General features: G+C 38.5%; 1 protein-coding gene across 2 annotated transcripts in view; it reads left to right on the top strand.

Moving 5' to 3' along the window:
* The window catches only part of PGS1 (phosphatidylglycerophosphate synthase 1), a 59618-nt gene that overhangs the window by 37266 nt on the left and 3815 nt on the right, over positions 1-18537 (top strand). For both annotated transcript variants that reach the window (XM_081319929.1, XM_081319928.1), the window contains exons 8-9: positions 2855-3003; positions 6488-6631. In XM_081319929.1, coding sequence (XP_081176055.1) covers positions 2855-3003; positions 6488-6607 — 269 coding nt within the window. In that variant the 3' untranslated portion in view covers positions 6608-6631. The remainder of the gene's footprint in view (positions 1-2854; positions 3004-6487; positions 6632-18537) is intronic.

Raw genomic sequence — 18537 nt, 5'->3', positions numbered from 1 at the left:
AGGTAGTCCTCGACTTACAGCAGTTTGCTTAGTGAATGTTCCAAGTTACAATGGCACTGAAAAAAGTGCCCCCCCAGCCACAGCCGAGCATGACACCTGCCTGCCTGCCGGGCAGCGCTCTTCCTCCTGTCCGAGGTTTTCATTGTTGTGAGCATTTCTGTTTAGGATTGGCAGCAGGGGTGGGGTGGAGGGTGTTTGATTTTTATTTCCCCCCCCCCAGCAGGTTTTGGTCACTTCACATGACCCTGGGACACTGACGGTCATAAATATGAATCAGTCGCCAAGCATCTGAATGTAAATCACCAGACCCTGGAGATGCTGCAACATTCCAGCTGACTGACGCTTCTTCTGGGCTCAGAAGCGCCAGGATCAGCGCTGAGCTCCAGCTGGAGCCTGGCGCTGATCCTGGCGCTTCCACTGCGCCCTGACAGCCCTGCAGCTCCATCCGTCTCTCACTCAGGCATGTGCGGTGTTGCCACCAGTTCAGCTCATTCCCCTCCCCCGCTACTTTTCTAGGATGGTCGCGTACCACCTGCCAGGTGCCAATGTACCACAGGTGGTACCCGTACCACTGGCTGAAAAGCCCTGCAGTAGTGGGCCAGTAGGCAGCTCTTTCCCTCACTTCTGCTGAGTTGCATTGTAGGTTGTGCTCAGAGCCATCGGTTGGAGCAGCTGGACAATCAGGTCCTTGTTTGTTTTAAAACAATGATATGCAGTGAGGATGGAAGAATATGGAATATTTAGAGTTATAGAAAAATAATTTGTGGCTCAGCTTAGTGTGTCTGGGTGACGTAATTTTATTTCAGGTGTAAGAAAATAAAAGCAGAAATATAAAGGAAATCACTAACTTGGAAGGGCTTATTTACCTTAAAAGAAGAATCAAATTTAATAAAATGGTTGCAGTAACTTGGTCATTTAATTTTCCTATACTTTTAATGGCGCTTTAGCAGAAAACGAATAGATGTTTTAAACTCTTAAGTTTCAGCAGCAAAATCAGATCATTAGATGTTACTGCACTGCAGGTTTTTCAAATGCAACTTGTAAAAGTGTGTTTTCTTTGGCAGTCAGCTCCTTGCATGCAAACTGCAATATTGTGCTCACCTCATTAATAGTATCAGGATTAATTTTCAAAACTTGTCAGTGCTGGCAAACCACATCTCATAGGTGAAATGGGAACCTCACAGCTCTTCCAGGTTGTACCACGGAACTCCAGTTGCAAAATTGTCACTTTCCAGCAGCCTATCCCCCATTCCCTTTTAGAAATAAAAAATAAGGGGCAAATGAATCCTCCGCAAGTAAGTGAAGGTACAGACCCTTTCTGCTCTTGTTTCATTTAGTTGCTGTGATACGAATTAGATCCTAGACTGCAGGGAAGCTTCTTGATTGCATGTGTGTATGAGAGTTTGGGGGAGTTATCTTAGGTGTTTTTGGAATATTGCTTTCTGCTTTTTTATATGTAAAGAGGAAGAGATTAGAAGATAGGAAACCATGCAAAATGGGTGTGTGCAACTTTTGTCCTGGTAGATGTGGTAGAGTGGTGAAAAGGTAACTGCCTGGGTGGAGCCCCAGTGGCGAAAGAGATATCAGAACTATTGCTTGCTCGTTATTTTAGCTGAAAGTATAGTATCCGTATTAAAGTATATATGCTGTGATAGTGATACGTTTTAAAGATGCAGCGAAGGTTGGCTTGTTTATCCAAAAAACCCCTGTATCTTATTTTCCTATTTACCAGAATGACCATTAGAATTAGAAATGCAGAGATAAATTTGCTTCTGACTCTATAATGGCTTCTATCATAATGCGGCACGAAAGAGTTTTCTTTAAAATATTAATTTTTTTTTTCCAGTGGGAAAATGTTCTCAGAATGTGAGTTGTATTGTTGCATTGTTTGTGTTGTGAATTGCACAAGTAAAATGCAACGTTAGAAATATTGTTGGGACACTCCTGCTGTCTGCTTCAGGTTGGAACAGCTTGACAAGTAGGTGTTGCTGGGGAGTTAAGAGCTGTTCACTTTTGAAATAAATGAACTTAATTTTATCTATGCACGTGGAAGCCATACTGTAATTTCTGAAGGGAAGCCTTTTCTCCTTCCTGCCCAGATCCCAAAATCATTTTTCAGATATGATTACCATTAGCCCTTTTATGACTTTTTATTGATGTTGATATTTTTATTTTTTATTTTTTTTATTTTAATCCCATTTATATCCCGCCCTTCTCCGAAGACTCAGGGCGGCTTACAATCTAAGCACAAATCAAATGTGCTTAGCAATATCATTGTAAAAAATTAAGCAAAGCATTTTGGGGGTAATCACAGTGTAGTCTATGTTTGGTAGGTAAATACAGTTTTTTAATTTATTCATTGTACTCTGTAGCAGTTTCAGTTGGTGTAATTTTCCCCTGCCCGTTTATCATAATAACACAAAAGGAGCTGTTTTATAGTTTCTTATTAAGAATTGCTAAAACAGCTTCAATTTTGACTTGTTTCGCAGTCTTCTTTGTAATTATTTATTTTCAAATATGGTAAGTATAATATTGGGGCCTGGATCATTAGTTAGGCTTGCGACAGCTGGAATGTAGTAATGGAAATTAGAACATGGTCAGCACCATGTGGAGATTGCATTGTGCAAGCTGAAAGAAGCTAATTCTCGTATGAATTGTATGATAATCTCTGGCGGGAAGCGTCCCTATTTCCTGGTTGCTCACTTTAATGATTTACACTGCTGGTAAACCTAACAAAATGTTCAGTATGCTTTGTTACCATGCCTTTGGATAACAAACAATTGTTTGGAGCACCTAACAACTATCCTGGTCACTTCCTCTGTCTGCCATATTTCCTTTCTATGTTTCCTTGCAGGCCTCTGGTTGTACCTAGCAGGAAGCAGCCTGCCCTGCTTAACTTTGATTGGTTCTCCTAATTTTGGGTACAGGTCAGTTCATCGTGACCTGGAAGCACAGATTGCAATAGTGACAGAAAACAAAGCCCTACAGCAGCAGTTCCATCAGGTTTGTAGCACATGGACTCTGTTTTTTGAGCACTGGCCCTCCTTCATAGGGCTGAGGGTTTGGGTGTGACAAGAAGGTTTTATTTAAAAAAAAAAACACAAAACGAATCAGTAATTGAAATCGACAAAAGGCTGTTTTCATGACCTTTCACTAAAGATCCACTACCTTAAATAGTTGAATGCTGGAAGAATTCTGAATAAGAAGCTGACCCAGGAATTTGAAGAGAGCATGAGAAAAATGTGAAAGTACGTTATTCTGGTCGTAAATTAATTCAACTTTTTCTGATGCGGTTCTCCCATCTGAGCGTGGTTGCAGGGAAATGTAGCAACTCTTTGCTTCCCAAGCAAAATCTCTAGAAACTGTTTCCAGTAGCTCCGGGTGTTTAGATAACTCATAAGCCTAGTTAATTCTAATACGAGATAAAATTCCTGTCTCTTCCTGGTTTTCTTCCCACAAATCAGAGTGGGCTGTAATCTTTCTTCTACAACAAATAAATATTTTGTGCATTACCCTTGTAAATTGTTTAATCTAGACTTGTTTAATAAAATGATAATTTTTCTGGGCTCATAGTACTAACCTTTTGCATATTGCAAACGCACTTTAAACCGATCTGAATGTCCCCTTGAGAACTAGAACTATATCAATATTCAGTCAGTTAAAATTTACCTGGTTTCTTTGCAGTAGAACCACAGAAATAATGCACATTGAGGCTGTATATTTTGTTTTATTAGTCTGCAACTTGCTTGTAGTCAGAACTGAACCTTCCCCTGACCCATTTTATTTACTTATATCAGATGTTTCAAGGAAATGTCTTTCGATCGTTTGATCTGGTTTTGTGGAAGTCAGAAGCAGTGGAAATAATGTATCTTTTGCTACATTTTTCCTATGTGTAAAATGTAAGGGAAAAAAACCAGCCTTTCTATATGCCTCCCCTATTTCTGCGGCATCTGTGGCGGGTTTGGGAAGGAAGATACCTTTTTACTTTGTGCAACACTTCAGAAATATAGGAAGTGGCAGGAATTGCTCCTTGGGAAGAGGGAAAAGGAAACGTGTAGTTCATGCCACCACATACCTCAATTTTTGTAATCTTGTGTGACACAAGAAAAGACTCTTCCATTTGCATAATTTAACTCCTTCTGTTAGAGGATGGACTTGATCCTCCTTTATTTTTGCCTTATTTTGTTTCGTTTTTGATGTCTCGTTCCATAGGTTAGAAAAGTGAGAGGGGTGTTTCAGAAGCCTGAAACAAACTGGAGGAATTAAAGCACACAAATTGCCGTCATTTCTTGTGCTATAAAAAGCAGTCTTTTACTTACTTATTGTTTGTACAGGTTTAACAATAATTGTTCAGTAACCATTCCGACTTACAATGGTGCTGAGTGAGTAAACCTATCACCGGTCTTGTAATCATGGCCATTGCAGAATAACAGAATAATAGAGTTGGAAGGGACCTTGGAGGTGCTCTAGTCTAACCCCCTACATTCAGGCAGGAAACCTTATACCATTTCAGACAAATGGTTATCCAGTCTCTTCTTAAAAGCTTCCAGTGCTGGAGCATCCACAGGAGGCAAGTTGTTCCACTGATTAATTGTTCTAACTATCAGGAAATACGTCTTTAGCTCTAGGTTGCTTCTCTCCTTGATTATTTTCCATCCACTGATTCTTGTCCTGTCCTCAGGTGCTTTGGAGAATAGGTTGACCCCCTCTTCCTTGTGGCAGCCCCTGAGATATTGGAACACTGCTATCATGTCACCCCCTAGTCCTTCTTTTCATTAAACTAGACATACCCAATTCCTGCAACCGTTCTTCATAGGGTTTAGCCTCCCTGTAGCATCTCTATGGTCACATGATGATGATTGAGGCATTTGGCAACTGGTTCACATTACAGTGGTAATAGTAGCCCACGATCATAGGATTGACATTTGTGTTTTTCACTGCTGGCTTCTGACAAGCAAATTCAGTGAGGTTGTAAATGATGGTCACATAACGTACCTAACAACAACGCAGGGTTCACCTAACAACGGCAGCCAGGACTTCTCACCTGCCTTTATAAGTTGGCACAGTCACATGACTTTGCACTTTATGAGAGGGAGTTGCCATTCCCAAGTTCTGTAGTTAAGCAAGCATTACCTGTATTTTTTCTAGATAGCTCTAAGGGAAGCTGTACTTATCATATTTTTTTATTTTTCATATTCTATAACTAATTTAGTTAACTTTTCTGAATTTCTTTTGAAAGTAAAAGTCTAATCCTATGGTCATTCCGATGGATCCAAAGAGAAGTGCTGAAATGAATATTTACTTAAATCTTTTGAAAGAATTCTATTTCCTATATAGTGATTCCTCAGTCTTTTTTGTATGCTGTACGGATGATGAACCTCAGAATGGAGCATGTCACATGGGGCAGCACATTCTGCGAAGCCTGCCTTTCTGTCTGTAATGGTTTTCTCACTCTCAGCAGAGCTTCAATTAATCACCCTTAGGGTTTTTCTAACTGCATTCTTTTGAGCTACAATTATGATGTAAAATAAGAAGCAATATTGTGGAGTGTTCTTCTGATCAGTTGGGCAGATAGAAAAGTATTAAATGGGATCTGTTTATTCCCCCCCCCTAAAACTAGTCTTATTAAACCCTGATGGGATCTAGATTGCAGGAGTAAAGGAAGAAAAAAGAGAATAGCGGTGCCATTTGCATAGGCTAAGTGATGTGGGCTACGTAGGCTTAGCTGGAGTTAAACATGTCGTTTTAAGAATTGAGAATAGAAATGTGTAGCTTGGTGGAAGGTGGGCAGGAGTCCCATAATGATATCATAGCTCTTTATATATAGTTGTCTGTTTTATTAATTTAGATGAAATCTTTATGTGTTGTAAACACCGTTTTCAAATATCATGTGTATGCTTTTGTAATAGAAACATTCACTTTTCCTTCCAGCTGTACTGTTTGTACTTTAAAGAGCTTAACGTTTCTGGGAACCACATTGAAACCTTGACGGCACATTAGATTTTGAAAGGAGCCTTGGATTTTTTTCTGAAGAGAAATGAGCAGCCCAGTCCCTGGAGATTAAAGCTGGGTTTCCTTTATGGACAATGATAGCTCAGGGCTTGGCTGTGTTACGGGAAAAAGAATAACCGTAGGACCAATCTTGCAAAGCTTTCCTCCTTGTATGTTTGTATACATATGTGGGTTGGGTTCTGTGTTTGCAATTATTTGGGGTTTGGCTCAATTAGCATCTGAGATGCCAAACTCTGGAAAGTTTTGGCAAATTGAAGTGTCGAAATTTGGGATCACATTTTAGGAGAACATGTGCTGGGATGAAATACTAGGACTCTGATCACACTGATTTTGATTTGAAACAGTTAAGCTATACAACGATGGTAGTAGACTCTAGCAAGATTTGTTGGTTCTTGAGTAGCAGTGGTGGGCTAAAGTTCAGGAGGTTCTGATTAGAGCAAATGTTGAAATTCAAGTTGTAATTTTCTTACTCTAGGAGCAGGAACAGCTTTACTCTCGTTCTAGTACAGTGTCTTCCTCAACATTTGATCAGCCAAGTCGTTATGTCAAGCTGTGGGTGAAGATGTTGACACCTCTGATTAAGAACTTCTTCTGAAATAAAGGGAGGCAGGTCTTCTTGGTGAGTATCATATGTGGCTTTTTATAGCTTCCTCTTATTGGGAAGCCCTTCAATTAACAGGAAATGCGTAGATACTGATTTCATTTTAATGTACTTTTGCAGTGTGTAATTTTCCTGAACATTATACAGTCTTGAGTTCTTAGTGTCAACTCTCACAATCGTAGGTCATATTCTTCTGGGAAATGTTTAAAAGCTGTATGTAAAATAACTGGATCTCTCTGTACAACTTTAAATTCACTTGTGAAACTATTTTGGTTTTTAAGAATTTTGAGTCTGTAAGGGTACAAAATATATGAAAATTGTGTAAGTTGCGAATGTGCCTTTAAATCACTGCTCCTTTGAGTAAAAAAATATGCATGTTAAGAAAAAGTACAAATACATTTCTCTACATTTTTGTCTTATTTAAACAAAAATAAGCCTTTTAAACAGAGAGCTCTCTTTCAAAGAATATGGTAGCAACTCAGCTTTATTGAAGTAATAATATTGGGTTCTTGTTACATTCTTCTCATAAGCAGAAATATGCTGGATCAATGAGGCATATTTTAACCAATTATCTCAGAGCAAAATAGAGAACTAAATTTTGCCTTCTACTCTGCTGTATATTTAACTTGAACATTATATAAATAATTTCCTTTCACTTATGTTCTTTTGGTGCACAATAATGTATTTTAATAAGTATCAGCTATCTTTTTTCTGTCATAAATATATACGTTATGGGAGTGAATAAAGAATTCTGTATTGATTTTTATTGTTTCCGCAGTGAGAAAATTTGTCCCCAGAAATTCAAAATTAAAATAAGGACTCATGAAAGTACAGGAAAGCATAAAATTCTGTATTGTTGAGGGTAAATAGACATACAGTAGGCTTATCCAAGAATGAATCTACTGGGTAGGGGCACCCAAGAGTCAGCCTTCTTCCAATAGAAAGATGCCTGGAGGACTTAGATTTTGGGAGGAGACATTGCTCAAAAAGGCTTCTTAACTAATGGTGAGCCTTAGGGTCTATTACTCATTTGTGAAACTGAGCATACTTAAGAACTCCACAAGTTGGTTTCAACCCAAAATGGAAATAGATTTAATTGCTGGGCCTGTTCCTTTTCATATGGCTAGAAATTAGTCATTAAAAGAACCCGAACATTTCCCTTTAGGAAGAGAAAAAGGCTGTCCGTAATCTGCTTCATAGAAAAAGAAAGCTCAGAAGATTATATGGATCTTATGTTTAGTACTTAATATTACAAGATTTGTGATCAATTAGTGCTACATAAATTTATGTTTTCAGATAACCCAAATGCTGCTTTAGCTATTTGAGAATTTTATTTTGGGTTTGGTAACCGTGAGGACATACAAAAGGAAATGAATACCTGTTTCTTAGATACTTGAAGTCTTAGACAACATTTACATTGGGCGTTTGAGGGGTTTTTTAAATATTGTCTAAATATTTTTACATATGCATTTTCTCATTTGTAAGAAGGCTATTTTTAATAAAAGAGATGCTCTAGATAGTTAAATACTGCACTCATCATCATTGTGTGCTTCTTTAGAACAGTATAGAATAGCCAGAGGTAGCACAAATTAATTCTGTTATACCTTTGAATAGATGTAGGTTATAATAAAGAGGAAGTGTACTAAAGTCATTGTGTAAACAAACCTATTCCTGTCCTTAGGGCAGATGCTGATCAAGGTAGCCATAATCCTGTTTGTGTAACTGCACGTACTCCCCTGCAACTGTCTTATGCAAACTGTCTTCTGATAAGTATGTGTAGAATATAACCATATAAGGAACAATGTACAACTGGGAAATAGGGGGGTATAAATATGTCTGTTCGTACGCCCCTCGGGGTTCAGACCCTTTGCTTCGTTTAAGCCCTCTGAACCTGCGCAATAAACCTTTCCTGAAGAGCTGGCATGAGTCTCTCCTTTCTACAACAATAAGATATCAGAAGAATTCTGGTAGCCCCCAATTAACAAATTTGTTAGTTGGAAAAAAGTGCTGCCTCATTCTTTCTGACATTTTGGTACCATAGACTCTGCAGCATTTACAGTAAGAAACACTAGATTTCAAGAAAGTAATTTTTAGATTTTAAGTATAAGTAATCTTAATATCCCCTTCATGGATTACTGCCTTGTCGTGGCGAAGGGGCTTGCGTAATTCAATGAAGCTATGAGCTATGCCGTGCAAGGCCACCCAAGACGGAAAGGTCATAGCAGAGAGTTCTGACAAAACGTGATCCACTGGAGAAGGAAATGGCAACCCACTCCAGTATCTTTGCCATGAAAACCCTATGGACAGTACCAAAAGGCAAAACGATATGACGCTGGAAGATGAGCCCCTCAGGTCGGAAGGCGTCCAATATGCTACTGGGGAAGAGCAGAGGGCTAGTACTAGTAGCGCCAGAAAGAATGAAGCGACTGGGCCAAAGCCGAAAGGACGCTCAGCTGTGGATGTGTCTGGTGGTGAAAGGAAAGTCCAATGCTGTAAAGATTTTTTCTCCATAGGAACCTGGAATGTAAGATCCATGAATCAAGGAAAGCTGGACGTGGTCAAACAAGAGATGACAAGACTGAACATCGACATCTTAGGTATCAGCGAACTAAAATGGACAGGAATGGGTGAATTTAATTCAGATGACCATCAGGTATACTACTGCGGGCAAGAATCCCTCAGAAGAAATGGAGTAGCCTTCATAGTCAATAAAAGAGTAGGAAAAGCAATACTGGGATACAATCCTCAAAATGACAGAATGATCTCAGTTCGAATCCAAGGCAAACCATTCAATATCACAGTAGTCCAAGTCTATGCCCCAACCACCAGTGCTGAAGAGGATGAAATTGACCAGTTCTATGAAGCCCTACAGCACCTTATAAAACTAACACCAAAAAATGATGTCCTTATTATCATGGGGGATTGGAATGCTAAAGTAGGAAGCCAAAAGATAACTGGAATAACAGGCAAGTTTGGCCTTGGAGTACAAAATGAAGCAGGGCACAGGCTGATAGAATTTTGTCAAGAGAATACTATGGTCATAGCAAACACTCTTTTCCAACAACCCAAGAGATGGCTCTACACATGGACATCACCAGACGGTCAACACAGAAATCAGATTGACTATATGCTCTGCAGCCAAAGATGGAGAAGCTCTATACAGTCAGTAAAAACAAGACCAGGAGCTGACTGTGGCTCAGACCATGAGCTTCTCATTGCAAATTTTAGGCTTAAACTGAAGAAAGTAGGGAAAAGCACTAGGCCACTCAGGTATGAATTAAATTATATCCCTGTTGAATATACAGTAGAGGTGACAAATAGATTTAAGGAATTAGATCTGATAGACAGAGTGCCTGAAGAACTATGGACAGAGGTTCGCAACATTGTACAAGAGGTAGCAACTAAAACCATCCCAAAGAAAAAGAAATGCAAGAAAGCAAAATGGCTGTCTGAGGAAGCTTTGCAAATAGTTGAGGAAAGGAGGGAAGCAAAAGGCAAGGGAGAAAAAGAAAGATACGCCCAATTGAATGCAGAATTCCAGAGAATAGCTAGAAGAGATGCCTTCTTAAATGAACAGTGCAAAGAAATAGAAGAAAACAATAGAATAGGGAGGACCAGAGATCTTTTCAAGAAAGTTGGAGAGATGAAGGGAACGTTTCAAGCAAAAATGGGCATGATAAAGGACCAAAATGGCAGGGACCTAACAGAGGCAGAAGAGATTAAGAAGAGATGGCAAAATTACACAGAAGAACTATACAAGAATGAGCTTAACATCCCTGATAATCACAATGAGGTGGTCACTGACCTCGAGCCAGACATCCTAGAATGTGAAGTGAAGTTGGCCTTAGAAAAACTGAGCAACAACAAAGCTAGTGGAGGTGACAGTATTCCAGCTGAGCTATTCAAAATCTTAAAAGATGATGCAGTAAAAGTGCTACACTCAATTTGCCAGCAAATTTGGAAAACTCAACAGTGGCCACAGGATTGGAAAAGGTCAGTTTACATTCCAATTCCAAAGAAAGGCAGTGCCAAAGAATGTTCAAACTATCGCACCATTGCACTCATTTCACATGCTAGTAAAGTTATGCTTAAAATCCTACAAGCTAGACTCCAGCAGTATGTGGATCGAGAACTACCAGAAGTACAGGCAGGATTTCGAAGAGGCAGAGGAACTAGAGATCAAATTGCTAACATACGCTGGATCATGGAGAAAGATAGAGAGTTCCAGAAAAACATCTACTTTTGCTTCATTGACTATGCTAAAGCCTTTGATTGTGTGGATCATAACAAACTGTGGCAAGTTCTTAAAGAGATGGGAGTACCAGACCATCTTATTTGTCTCTTGAGAAACCTATATGTGGGCCAAGAAGCAACAGTGAGAACTGGACACGGAACCACTGATTGGTTCAAAATTGGGAAAGGAGTCCGGCAAGGCTGTATACTGTCGCCTTGCCTATTTAACTTATATGCAGAGCACATCATGAGAAAGGCAGGGCTAGATGAATCAAAAGTTGGAATTAAGATTGCCGGAAGAAATATCAACAACCTAAGATATGCAGATGATACCACTCTAATGGCAGAAAGTGAAGAAGAACTAAAGAGCCTCGTGTTACGTGTGAAGAAGGAGAGTGCAAAACTTGGGTTGAAAGGTAACATTAAGAAAACCAAGATCATGGCATCCGGCCCTCTCAATTCCTGGCACATAGATGGGGAAGAAATGGAGGTAGTGACAGATTTTATTTTCCTGGGCTCCAAGATCACTGCAGATGGGGACTGTAGCCAAGAAATTAAAAGACGCTTGCTCCTGGGGAGGAAAGCCATGGCAAATCTAGACAGCACACTAAAAAGCAGAGACATCACCCTGTCAACAAAAGTGCGTATAGTCAAGGCTATGGTCTTCCCAGTTGCAATGTATGGCAGTGAAAGCTGGACCATAAGAAAGGCTGAGCGCCAAAGAATTGAGGCCTTTGAACTATGGTGCTGGAGAAGACTCCTGCGAGTCCCTTGGACTGCAAGACGATCAAACCGGTCAGTCCTAGAGGAGATCAACCCTGACTGCTCTTTAGAAGGCCAGATCCTGAAGCTAAAACTCAAATACTTTGGCCACCTAATGAGAAGGAAGGACTCACTGGAGAAGAGCCTAATGCTGGGAAAGATTGAGGGCAATAGAAGAAGGGGACGACAGAGAATGAGGTGGCTGGATGGAGTCACTGAAGCAGTAGGCGTGAGCTTAAATGGACTCCAGCAGATGGTAGAGGACAGGAAGGCCTGGAGGAACGTTGTCCATAGGGTCGCGATGGGTCGGACACGACTTCGCAGCTAACAACAACAACAACAAAATCTTAATATGCTAATCTATTAGCCATATTAAATAATTTTTCCCCAGTGTATGTAAATAGTGCAAGGTAGGGAAATCTGCAGTTCTCCAGATAGCCTTGAGCCCTGTCTTCTCTCAGATCCAGCCAGCATAGCTACTCAGAAATAATGTGAATTGAACTATAACAACAGCTGGTGGAATGCAGTTTTCAGCTTCTGGCTACAATTTTCTTTAGAAAGCAAAATAATGTAGTAAATAATGTAGTGGGGCAAGAGGGAATAAATTGACTGGAAAATGATGCAAAAAAAAGCCAACAAACAAGAGTCTGGACATCATAACTACAGATCAAAATTTAGTAAAGCAAATTAGAGATTCAAATTGTGCACATATAAAGAGGATATATAATGCTTTAATTGAATTGGATTCAGAAACGGAACTGGTTAAAGACTGCATGATAAAGTGGGCACAAAATATTCAGGAACCAATTTCGCTGGACACCTGGGAGATAATTTGGGTCAGAAATGTTAAATTTACCCAGGCTCAAAATCTAAGAGCAAATTTTTATAAAATGTTCTATAGATGGCATCTGGATCCCAAGAAGTTGTCCAACATGTATCCTAATTTACAGTCTAAATGTTGGAGGTGTGGTAGTTTAGAAGCTACCTATTTTCACATGTGGTGGACTTGTAGAAATATAAAAGCTTTTTGGATTAAAATTTGGTGGAACATTGAAAAGATTTTTAAGAGAAAGATAAAGTTTTCCCCGCAATTGTTTCTATTGGGCATTGTTGTAGATTGTGATGTTAAAGAAACTAACTTGATGTTGAACATGATAACGGCAGCACGGTTACTGGTGGGACAATATTGGAAGAAGGATAGTTTGCCCACTGTAGAAGAATGGGTGTTTAAAGTTTCGAATCTTGCAGAAATGTCTAAGATTTCTGCTTATCTGAAGGATCATTCACAGGAAAGATATATTTCAGTTTGGAGGAGATGGATAAATTATATTCAAAACAAATATGGGACCAAAAAGTACCATTTAGCTTATGAGTAGATTTTAGTGGGATATTGTTATTGGTACGTTGTTCGTAGTTATGTTAAAAGAGAGTTAAAGCGCATTATAAATTTGGTTAATTGTATATTATGCATAATTTTTATTTAGAATATGATTATTGTAACTATAATCCTGTATTTAGCTCTGGGAAGTGGGGGGGGAAGTGGGTGGGTTTGGGGTGGGAGGGATTTGGGGATATATTGTAAAATTTTGTTTTTGTAAAACTCTTTAATAAAAAATAAAAAAAAAAGAGTCTGGACATTGTCATCAGAACATCTCACTTCTGAAGACTAAAGAGAAAATTATTCCTAGTACTTGGTATTGATAAGCCCTTCATCCAAAAACTATGGAGGAAAAAAATTGTTAATGTGACTGTAATTCAATGCTCTAGGGGGTTGCATTAAAGCACCAAGTTAGTCCAGAGTTTGAGGAGAGACTTCATGGTTTTGGTCTTAAATGGCATTAGCAAGATTGAATTGGCAGTTGGGGAAAGAGAGATAGGGTTATAGATAAGGTGGGGTCAGGATTAGGGTTCTGTTGGGATTAGGGTTAGGGTTGGGGTTTTTCCAAATAACATTTTCAATATTTAGCAAATGGCATAGTGTCTGGGTACATGTATTTAACTAATAATAATAGATAGTTAATTATCATAAACAATATGTTAATCACTCAATAGCCTTCTTGCTAATCTATATTCAAAATTACATATCACGTTCCTTTCTCTCTGACTCATTTTTCTAGCCATTGATAGAAATTATCCCATGTTCCAAAATACACTGAGTCTTCTTTCTCTTTAATCTTTAAAGTCAATCTATCCATTTCTGCACACTCTAGAATTTTCTTAATTAATACTTCTTCAGTTGGTAAGTTTTCATTTTTCCAGTGTTGGGCAAATACAATTCTTGCTGCCGTTAATATGTGTAGTATTAGATATCTGCAATTTTTCTCATAATTAGCTCCTATTATTCCTAACAGAAATAATTCTGATTTAAAGTCTTATTTGTTTTTTAGTCATTTTCTCCAACCATAAATGTATTTTAACCCAAAATCCTTTTGCTTCGGGGCATGTTCGCCAGATATGATAATAACTACCTGGTCTTTGTTTACATTTCCAACAGTTGTTTGAAATATTTTTAAACATTTTTGCTAATCTCACTAGTGTGATATGCCATCTGTAAAACATTTTATATAAGTTTTCTTTATATGGCACAGCTTTAGTTAATTTAGTATTTCTTTAACTTTTGCCAATCTTATAATTCTATGTTATATCCAAAATTCTTTGCCCATGTTATCATTGTTTCTTTTACTTGTTCTTTCTCCATCTTTACGTTTAACAGAAATCTAGAGAGTTTCTTGATCAACTTTTCATCTGCTTTTAGCAGTATCTGACCAAATTCTGTCTGTTCCTTATAAAATTCTGTTGTTTTAACATCTTTTTCATATCTCGTTTGAATTTGCAGATATGGCCACTATGTTAGATCAATACCTTGTTCTTGTAAATCTTGTCTGTCTTTCAATTTTCCTTCATTATCCAAAATATCTTTATAAGTCACAACTTTATTGTAGTTAATTAAATTTGGGTAAGCAAAAGCTTCCATTGTTGAAAGCCATTCAGGTATCTTAATATAATTTTTTACTTTTATTTTTTTCCCCATTCTGAAAGAAGTGCATTCCTTATAAAATGGTTTTGAAAGTATCTATGTATTTTATTCTTTCCATACCACAGAAAGGCATGCCAACCGATTTGTAGGTCATGCCCCTCTAGGTACAATAGTCTTTTACCTCTAAGCATTATCCATTCTTTAAGCCATGTTAGAATGGTTGCTTGGTAGTATAACCTCCAGTCCGGCAGTCCAGATCCTCCACTGTCTTTTGCTTTTTTTTTATTAAAGAGTTTTACAAAAACACGATTTTACAATATATCCCCAAATCCCCCCCACCCCAAACCCGCCCACTTCCCCCCCCCACTTCCCAGAGCTAAATACAGGATTATAGTTACAATAATCATATTCTAAATAAAAATTATGCATAATATACAATTAACCAAATTCATAATGTGCTTTAACTCCCCTTTAACATAACTACAAACAAAGTACCAATAACAATATCCCACTAAAATCTACTCATAAGCTAAATGGAACTTTTTAGTCCCATATTTGTTCTGAATATAATCTATCCATCTCCTCCAAACTGAAATATATCTTTCCTGTGAGTGATCTTTCAAGTAAGCAGAAATCTTAGACATTTCTGCAAGATTCGAAACTTTAAACACCCATTCTTCTATAGTAGGCAAACTATCCTTCTTCCAATATTGTCCCACCAGTAACCGTGCTGCTGTTATCATATTCAACATCAAATTGGTTTCTTTAACATCGCAATCTACAACAATACCCAATAAAAACAATTGCGGAGAAAACTTTATCTTTCTCTTAAAAATCTTTTGAATGTTCCACCAAATTTTAATCCAAAAAGCTTTTGTATTTCTGCAAGTCCACCACATGTGAAAATAGGTGGCTTCACTGTCTTTTGCTTCTTGTAGCATTTTCACTTTAATTCTAGCTTTTTTTCCCTTGCCAGATGAATTTCAATATTATTGTATTCAGTTCATCAAAGAAGGCTTTTCCCAGCCTTACAGGTATCACTTGAAATAAAAAGAGTATTTTTGGTAAGATCTTCATTTTCACTGTTTTTCCACTTTTCCAAATCCAATTTTATTTTAGCAGTCTTATGTAGTTATCTTCTTTTACTGTTACACATCTTGCTGTTAGATAAATTCCCAAGTACTTAACTTTTTTTAACTATTTGAAGATTTGTTTTTTTTGTTAGTTGATTTTTTTTGTTTTTCTGTTAAATTCTTTGTTAGCACTTTAGTCTTTCCTCTGTTTATTGTCAACCCTGCCACTTCTCTAAATTTTTCTATTTTCTCCAGAAGTTTAGTGCTTGTTCCTTTTCAGTTTCTCTCTGAAGTGCTGTTTGTTTTGTTTCCCTTTCTATAAGTTTCCTTTTTGTAACTCAAAGGAGCTAAAGAACCCCCTGTGCCGCTGACTTAAGATTGCATCTTGATATAATAACAATAATAATAATAATAATAATAATAATAATAATAATAATAATAATAATAATAAGAAGAAGAAGAAGAAGAAGAAGAAGAAGAAGAAGAAGTAGTTGGAAGGGACCTTGGAGGTCATCTAGTCCAACCCCCTGCTAAGGCAGGAAACCCTATACCATTTCAGACAAATGGCTGTCCAGTCTCTTCTTAAAAACTTCCAGTGTTGGAGCATTCACCACTTCTGGAGGCAGGTTGTTCCACTGGTTAATTGTTCTAACTGTCAGGAAGTTTCTCCTTAGTTCTAGGTTGCTTCTCTCCTTGACTAGTTTCCATCCGTTGCTTCTTGTCCTGCTTTCAGGGGCTTTGGAGAATAGCTTGACTCCCTCTTCTTTGTGGCAACCCCTGAGATACTGGAACACTGCTATCATGTCACCCCTCACCCTTCTCTTCATTAAACTACACATACCCAATTCCAGCAACCGTTCCCGATATGTTTTAGCCTCCAGTCCCCCAATCATCTTTGTTGCTCTTCTCTGTACTCTTTCTAGAGTCTCGACATCTTTTTTACATCGTGGTGACCAAAACTGCATGCAGTATTCCAGGTGTGGCCTTACCAAGGCATTGTAAAGTGGTGTTAGTACTTCACGTGATCTTGATTCTATCCCTCTGTTAATGCAGCCTAGCACTGTGTTGGCTTTTTTGGCAGCTGCAGCACACTGCTGGCTCATATTGAAGTGATTGTCCTCTAGGACTCCGAGATTTCTCTCACAGTTACTACTATCGAGCAAGGTACCACCTATACTATACCTGTGCATTTGATTTTTCCTGCCTAAATGTAGAACCTTACTTTTTTCACAATTGAATGTCATTTTGTTAGATAGTGCCCAGTGTTCGAGTCTGTCCAGATCCTCCTGTATCTTAAGCCTATCTTCTGGAGTATTGGCTATTCCTGCCAGCTTGGTGTCGTCTGCAAATTTGATGAGTTCCCCATCTATCCCCTCATCCAAATTGTTGATGAAGATGACCACTGGGCCCAGAACAGAACCCTGGGGCACCCCACTACACACTTCCTTCCATGTAGATGCAGTTCCATTGAGGACCACACGCTGAGTACGGCCTGTCAGCCAGCTACGAATCCATCTGGTGGTGATGCTATCTAACCCACATTTTTCTATCTTATCAAGTAGTAGGTTGTGATCTACTTTATCAAATGCCTTACTGAAGTCCAAGTAAATTATATCTACAGCATTTCTCTGGTCCACTAGTTTTGTCAGTTGGTCAAAGAATGCAATAAGGTTTGTCTGGCATGATCTGTTTTTGACAAACCCATGTTGGCTTTTAGTGACAACTTTGTTCGCATCAAGGTGTTCGCTGATTTGTTGTTTGATTATCTTTTCCAGAATATTCCCAGGTACTGAGGTCAGGCTGATAGGTCTGTAGTTTCCTGGATCTATTTTTTTTCCCTTTTTTGAAGATGGGAACTACATCAGCTCTCTTCCAGTCCTCTGGTAGTTCCCCAGTGCTCCAGGATCTTTGAAAACTATAGTTCAGTGGTTCTGAGATCACGTCTGCCAGTTCCTTGAGAACCTTGGGGTGTAATCCATCTGGTCCTGGTGATTTGAACTCGTCTAGGCTGGACAGGTGCTCACTTACCATTTTCTTGCCTATCTTAACTTGCGTTTCTATTCTGTTTTTTATGGCACTGGTTTGGGTAGGTTGAACTGTTTTTTCCCTTTGTGTAACGACAGACGCAAAAAACGAGTTAAATAGTTCTGCTTTCTCCCTGTTGCTTGTCACCTTCTTGCCACTTTCCCCCACTAATGGACCAATCATTTCCTTAACTTTTTTCTTGTTTCTTATATGTTGAAAGAAGCTTTTTTTTGTTATTTTTTACTTTGGTCGCAAGCCTTAGTTCATTTTGAGCCTTAGCTTCCCTCACTTCATCTTTGCAGGCAAGGGCTGTTTGCTGATATTCTGCCTTAGTTATGTGCCCCTCTTTCCACTCTTATACTTGTCCTTTTTATCTTTCAGTTTATCAGAGAGTTCTTTATGCAGCCATGCTGGTTTCTTTTGAAAGCTGTTATTTTTCTTCTTTGTTGGTATTGTGCTAGACTGGGCCTTTATTATCTCACTTTTCAAAATTTCCCAAGCTTCTTGAGTTGTTTTCCCCTTTAGGATTCTCATCCATGGAATTCTTCCCAAGGTCTCTCTAAGTTTATTGAAATTAGCTCTTTTAAAGTCCAAGACTGTAGTTTGGCTGTGTTCTATTGCTTGTGCTTCCATAATGTTGAATTCCAATATTGCATGATCACTTCCCCCCAAGGTTCCTGTGGCTTCGACACCTTCTATCATTTCATCTCTGTTTGTGAGAATTAAATCCAATATGGCTAATCCCCTAGTTCCCTTCTCTACTTTTTGGGAGAGAAAATTGTCTGATTTGAAATATGTTCTGGTCAACCAAGTTCCCCTGTTGTTTGATTCCAACCATGGTAGATTTTTAAAAT

The sequence above is a fragment of the Vipera berus genome (assembly GCF_964194415.1).
Source record: "Vipera berus genome assembly, chromosome: 2".
NCBI lineage: Eukaryota > Metazoa > Chordata > Lepidosauria > Squamata > Viperidae > Vipera > Vipera berus.
The sequence above is the reverse complement of the archived record's forward strand: the minus strand, read 5'-3'. Positions and strand labels throughout refer to the sequence as shown.